The sequence below is a fragment of the Suillus fuscotomentosus genome (assembly GCF_016647785.1).
Source record: "Suillus fuscotomentosus strain FC203 chromosome Unknown F5891scaffold_458, whole genome shotgun sequence".
In the NCBI taxonomy this organism is placed as follows: Eukaryota; Fungi; Basidiomycota; class Agaricomycetes; order Boletales; family Suillaceae; genus Suillus; species Suillus fuscotomentosus.
Genome location: NW_024539970.1, coordinates 1 through 7,042, shown reverse-complemented (window position 1 = coordinate 7,042; position 7,042 = coordinate 1). Strand labels below are relative to the sequence as shown.

Genomic DNA, 7,042 nt, shown 5'->3' with positions numbered 1-7,042 from the left:
TGATAAGGATGTAACTGATGTGAGTTAGCTTCGAAGGCTGTAGAATACAGGGGATTATGCGCGGGTACTTGAATGGGTGGAGCAGGGTGGGTTAGAGATGAAAACTGACTATGGCCGGAAGATATTGAAAAGGAAGGCACCTGAGATGCCCAATGAGACATTTCTGGGGGTGGCGCAAACCCTGGCGGCGGGAGACGCCATTGGTGTACTGAGGATTGAGGGAATGATGAACTTGAATGACCAGGTGCTTGAGGGGGATTGGGGAGATGTGCAGTGTATTGCTGAGCGGCAGGTTGATGAAAATGAGGATGCGGTTGAAGGGGGCGGTGCAGAATATCTGGGGCATTTGACATGGATGCCTCGACAGGCTGCTGCTGCTTCGTCGAATTCGTAGACTTCACTTGCTTCCTGGATGTGGTCTTGGGCTGTTTCTTAGCTGCGCAATCAAACGCAGGACGGACACCATCGTCATCTTGGGGCACGCTCACTGCCTCGCCTCCGAGCTTTTTCGCCAGCCTCTTTCCCTGCATTTGTCTCACAGCAGCTCTTCGGACAGCTCCAGGATCTGAAACGCGCAATGGTGTCTCGGAGAGGGATTCCGGGAGAAGAGAACAGAGATGCTGGTAGTTATGGATGGAGAACATGTTAAGGAGATACTGTGGCGATATTTGGTGTTTCACGACACTTGCTGTTCGGTCAGTTTGGGTCCGCTCTTGCCACAGATGCTTGGTAGTTAACTCTGTGCATTTTGCATCGAGACAATTGTGCTGAACATTGGCGATACATATGATATCCTAAAATGCGACTTGAATTGAATGCAACAAAAATAAGACGTAGTAAGGCTCACCGTTCCTGACACAATGAGTTCCTCGTCAGTGAGGAGGAGACATGGCAGATGGAGCAAAGGGTGGCGTGCAGGCATGAAGGAAAATGTCTGAAGAGCAACAAATGCGACAGAGTGCCCAGGCGCTGTTGCAATTAATATCTCACGGATGCGTCCAATACGAGTCTGTTTGATAGTAAGTAAACTAGAAGTGACATAGTGGGGAAAGACGCACCTTCTCAAGCGCGTCTCGAAATATGACATGCCCACCCAATTGCGAAGTTTCATGCTCACTAGTCACTACCGAAGTTCCCTGGTAGTACTCGGAAGAAGGAGGACTTTTGAGACCGTTCTTCTTGAATATGTCTGCGCAGCGCGTCGCTTGCCACAGAACGGCTTCGTGCTTAGACTGGTCAGTCACTATAATTCTCCCTGTGCCTATCATAGCACTGTCAGTCTGTGAATGAATTGCAGGATTTGCCATACCTGGATCAGCTAGTTTTTGGTCAGGAATTCCAAGCAGACGAGCTTGTTCAGGATGGTGTTCAAGGTAGGTGAGAACCTGTGGGCCACCATGAACCCATTGTTCTGTATGGGTGTCATACCAATAACCGCCAGTAGCGATGTGCTTGGCAGTGTCGTTGCGAACAAATGTCATGCACGTGTCGCGACTTGGAGCTCGTCGATTGTTGTAAATGCATGTAAGACGGAATACATGATTAAACGACTCATAACGCTCAGTCGAAAAAATAATAGCAGGTCCAAAACGTCGAATGTAAGCTGGGAGGTGAACTAAAAAATGGAATTTCGGTTTGCTGATCAAGATACTGGGTGCGCACTGCGCAGTCACATTGAGAAAATCGCTTATCGTTCGAGCTAGCTTTGCCAAGTAGTGTTCGGTGTTGTCGATTTTCGTATGCCAAATGAGAACGACTAACTCTCCAATTAAGGTCCATCCATCAAGAACACTTTTCGGAACGAGATCGTAGACGACAAACGGCATAACTTGCGCGAGACTCTTGAAGTGCTTTCCGATTAAGCCTCCTTTATAGTGGCAAATGTAGTCGGCATTCAGGGACGGCGCATTCAGGCCATCTCTATCCAGTGAGTCGAGACGTGTCTGAAAACGAGTGAGTAGTTTAGCTTTCTCGAGCACAAACGCAGTCTGTCCCCAAAAGTATTTCACAACGCCGAGTAGAACCGTGTGAAGGATCTCAGTAGGAGTATCCATGTGAACATTTATATCTATGTACCAGTGTGAATTCAACAACCCGCATCAAAATCTGAGAACGCTCACTATTCATCCCTAGAAGGGGATTGATTGCGTCCCGGTGTGTCCTACCTTGCAATATATCCAAAAGCTCTTCCTCCAGCTTTGCACGAACTTCAGATTCCGGTAATGCTGGCTGTCCTACATCTCGTTTTCGTAGCTTCTTGCCCATTTCAACAAGCGTATTGATGATGGAAGATGAAGTAGAGTCCCGGATTCCAGTGGTTGATACGGCGGCCACAACCTTCCCTGTGGCTCCTGAACATAATGCGGTCTCGAACTGCTTGAGGACCTGTGATGTCGTTTCTTCGGGTGTTCGGGGTGTTCCTTCCTGTCTCACTCTTAAGATCAATCTATAGTGTTCATATTGAATAACACACCGTAAAAAGACTAACATATCCAGCCTCAGACTCTTTGTATTCCTTTGTCCCGCCAACATGACAAGTCCTGCAAAAGTAATTACAATTCAGCCCTGCGTGGCTGCATTCCTCGGCCTGCATTGGATTGTCCCCCGCAAGAAATAAACCTTCAGGAACGAGCATGACCTCCTCGTCAAATTTGCAGTCCCACGCAAAGATTCCTGAGTCTGCGGCTGCGCTAATCAATGCTTGAGTTGACTAAATGTGGGCAGCATAGAAGCATAGAACGCACCTGATAGACTCCTTCATCGCATGCATCAATTCCATCGGCGCAGCGTGTGGTGATGATGTTACGAATCGAACACAAAACTCTTTCTCCAGCATCTCACGTGGTAGGTTAGCATTCGACATGTAAATCGCGTGATGTTTATTCCACTGCTTTGAAACATTTCCGGAAACGTCGTCCATGAATATAATGAGAGGGACTGAATAGACCATCCGGCCCTTTGACTTTTCGCGTAGAGGATGTGGTGTGAGCTTCAGGTATTTTTCAGATGACACTAGGATTATGCTAAGTAGAGTCGCCTGTAGCTCAAACATGTACTTACTGGTAACCCCGCATGCAAGCTTGTCCACGAGATCCTCAAAGGAATGTCTGAAGTTTGAAACCGGAACGATCTCTTGTTCATCACTGACGATGAAACCGGCCTATTCAACCTGTCAGTATCTGTCATGATATCTACGAGACAGAGTTAGTACATACGTCTGTGTATTGTACCGCACGGCCCATAGCATATGTTTTGTTCTCCTGGCACGAATCCTGTGAGTCCCTGCCATTCACTGGTGCATACGAGGCAGTGAAGAAGCGTTCTGGGACAAAAAAGCCTCCTGAGCATTCCTGCAGAAGTTCGTTGACGAAATATATTTTGCCGTCCACACGAGCCGCCGGAGGTGACGGCAGTTCTAGCAGCATCTTCTGTCCATTGAAAACCTGCGACATTCCATCTCCTCCATCCTCTGGATAATCTTGCATGGAAAAGCGGGTGAGTGGATTCGCGTAGTCCTAAATGACATGGTTAGCATAGGATAGTCTGAGCGCTTGTAGTTTACCTTTGCAATTGCATGCCAAATATCGTTGATGTAAAAAACGTTGCCGGACGCTGAAGTTACTTTCCGCATTGGATTGCCGACAAGTTCACAGATGTGCTCGTTTGACTCCTTGACAGCCTTGAGAGACGGGACATCATGGGCACCCAGCTCCTTGGCCCAGCTGAGTACGGCTTTCTTCTGCACATCCGAAAATGGTAGTCGTGCAGAGCTAAACAATAACGCAGTCAAGAAGTGCTTTGGAAGCACAATGAGCATCCTCGAATCCTGTCAGAATATACACTTACCGCCTTCGACAACCAAGGATAGTAGGCGTCGCCCGGATTAACTTTCATATTTGCCTTTGTCTTCGTACTAGAATCCACAGGAATTTCGTCTATGATTGCGTCAATAGCACGAATGAACACAGTAATGCTAAAAACTTACCCAGTAGTTCAATGCCAAAATAATCGTCATCTTGCATTCCAATCTCGTCTTCGAGAGCAGCTATGGGCGTTGCGATGATCTTATCGCCCTCGAGTAGCGAAGCTTCAAGTTCGTTGAAAAGCTCTCGCCCACCACCGATCTCGTATACATGGTGGTCTAATGCAATGTCCCACAGCGTAGACAGCGGCATTTCTTCTTCGACAGGTGCAGAGATAGATGTTGTCGGTTTGTTGTAAGCGTCGTCGTGACAGTCAGCAACCATGTCAGAGGCGTCCGAGTCAATATCGGATTCACAGTCGGTCGTCTGTGTGGGTCGTCGAGATTCTGGAGGGAAGGGGTTTTTGGACACCGATATTCTCCCAGAACGCTTCATTAATAGGTGTCGGATATGCACGGCAGTGTTGCAGTGACTTTGGATATGTCTGCGCATCATCGTCCGCAATTTACCCTTGAGCTGAGGGCAGACTGTGCAGACGACAGAAGTCCGCGCTGGATTACAGTATTGTAAAACTATAAATACAAGAATTTTAATAACTCAATGACTCTTAAAAGTACTCACCTGTCCCATCAACAAGTTGTGATTCACCCATATTGATATTGACAGCGCTGGCTGCTGGTCGAGACTTGCCAAAATGATAAGTCCAATTGATCACGTGTCTGCTTCGAGTCACAGTTGTGACGGTCACCAAACGTTCAACATTCACTCAACGCTCAACGACCAATCAACCTGCAAATTGTCGATAATATGGATCAGTGCCATTTTCCAACCACCTGTACTAATACTGCACCATCCTACACAGTTCAAACTTCAACGTTCTACCCACCGATCCGCACGCGGAATACAGAAGATGTGTCGTTGCAACCTTTGTGCATCGGAATATGTTTTTCAGGTGATCTTCCGAGACACCTTATTCGCGGTGTCGTTGTACTTCTCCTTCCTTCCCCTTCGAAATAATTCCTGATAAACCTTTTTAGCCAATCCAAATATCAGTTTCAATCGCAGAGGAGTATAGACCATATATGACTCCTGTCGTGGAAGCTCTCACTTTGGACGGATATCCCTATTCCGAATGTTCCTCGACTTTTGACGATGTAAGTGGGCAACTTTCTCATGTCGGGATCAATCTAAAAATTCTAGGCCCTTGATTCGAGCGAAAAGGGACACGAACTATCTTACAACAATGTCGATGTCGATATACCCATACCGTTCCTCCCGTTGCCGTCGAAATTCAATCCCGTGGATTCCTTTCATTGGTTGCAGCTGTCAGAGAAGATTCAGCATTGGCTGGTCACCATACCGGCAGCATCGCAGCATTGGACATGGGGCCGTGATGCGTTCTGGCTGGCCTTTGTAGGTGCTTGCCCAGATTTTCCACGCGGCCAGTGGCCAATGTGGGACCCAAGGATTCCCCTCGAGGGACAGTTCATTGAACATTGGCTTGACGCTGACAATTTGGGTGGAGATCAAATTGGGGAAAACTTACTAGATCACATATGGACCGAGTTCTGTGCTCACGCGATGCTTTTTCACCCCGACCCTTTGGTATCAGTTGGTTCGGAATAAATATTTCATCGTGTTTAACTTGTCGCGTTATATAGTGTAGATTTACTGGCGCTGTGGTTCAACTTGACAATATTGTTATTTGATACTTTGGTTAATGTGACTTGTTGTTTTGACTTGCCCAGCTGAATCCTGGCACGTGTACTTTGAGTCTTTGACCGTTGCGAATATTTTATGAGTGTTTTCATGCGCAGTTATTATGAATATATCGTGAATACGTCGTAAATTCGTGAGGCTTACATCCAATAGACGTGCAGCTCGAGATATCATCCTTACAAGTGGGATTACATCCGACTGATGACCCAAAACTGACGTGTTGATGATCTCCAAATGAGCTAATCATGATATTAGTACGATTTCTTAGTAACATTTTTCTCGCGACACTGAAATGACATTTAGAAAGTGATGCGAGATGATATATTTTGATTTTGTACGAAATTGGCTCAGAATACCCAAGCTTTATGTCTGACGTACACCCGAGTTATCCTTTTTGCACTATATTCGGATTACAAATTACAGGGTTTGCCGTGTAATACCAAAAGATGAACCTTGAACCTTTCCAAGTTTGACTCAATTGACCTTTAGTTTTTCTTTCGCTGGCAGGTTCAGCTGAGCTGAATCATAACAGCATAGAACGACAGGCATACGTAGACCGTTTAGTCCTCTCAGCTCTTTTCCTCTATTCATAATGATCTCTTCAACAATCCGCACTGCGTTTCGTGCGCGACCGCCGCACTTTCGTCGACTTGTTCCAGTGGGCAGGAACAGAAAGATATCCCACTCGGTAGCCTCACAATATCCTACAAACACTTTAACATCAAGTCAGGCAAGAGATGACACTACTCTCGTAGAAACGGAAAAAGTAAAACCAGGTCATGCTGTCATTTCCACATTCGATTTGTTCAGCATCGGTGGTGAGTCCTTGTATCATTGCGTTTTGAGTGCGTGAACATGAGACTGAATGGATGATTTGCTTGTTCAGTGGGCCCAAGTAGCTCTCACACAGTTGGGCCCATGCGCGCTGGCAAGATTTTTATTGCTGACCTGCAGGAATTGCAAGTGCTGGAGAAGGTACGTGCTTCCGCTCTCCACCTCATACGTTCGAATGAACTTGTTTTGGAAGGTTAAAACTGTGAAAATAGTCCTGTGAGTGCAAGAGCATGATTCTTTCTGCATCAAGCTGACAGTGGAGGTCCGCATGATAGCTATGGATCACTGGCTGCTACGGGTAAATATTGGGATTTCCGAGTTCTGTTCGCTAATCGATAGCTCTCTTCACATAGGAAAAGGGTGAATATATTATTCCACCCCTCCATGATGTCAATTTCTTGCTGTTTACCATTGGAATCCCATTTCTGCAGGCATCACACTCCACAAGCGGTCCTCCTCGGGCTTGAAGGTTCAGACCCTGAAACCATTGACACGGGAACAATCTCTTCCCGTTACGAAGCTATACTCACAAATAGAATTCTTCATCTTGGAGGTATTCGCCGCAT

General features: G+C 46.5%; 1 protein-coding gene across 1 annotated transcript; it reads left to right on the top strand.

The window, feature by feature from the left end:
- Positions 1 to 6,105: 6,105 nt before the first annotated feature.
- F5891DRAFT_1179028 (serine dehydratase beta chain-domain-containing protein) lies at positions 6,106 to 7,029 on the top strand (the record flags this gene model as incomplete). The annotated part of the gene is made up of 4 exons (XM_041365808.1): positions 6,106 to 6,460; positions 6,529 to 6,617; positions 6,670 to 6,692; positions 6,908 to 7,029. Coding segments are annotated over exons 1-4 (459 nt in total), but the record flags the coding sequence as incomplete, so codon positions are not given.
- Between the last annotated feature and the right edge of the window lie 13 nt (positions 7,030 to 7,042).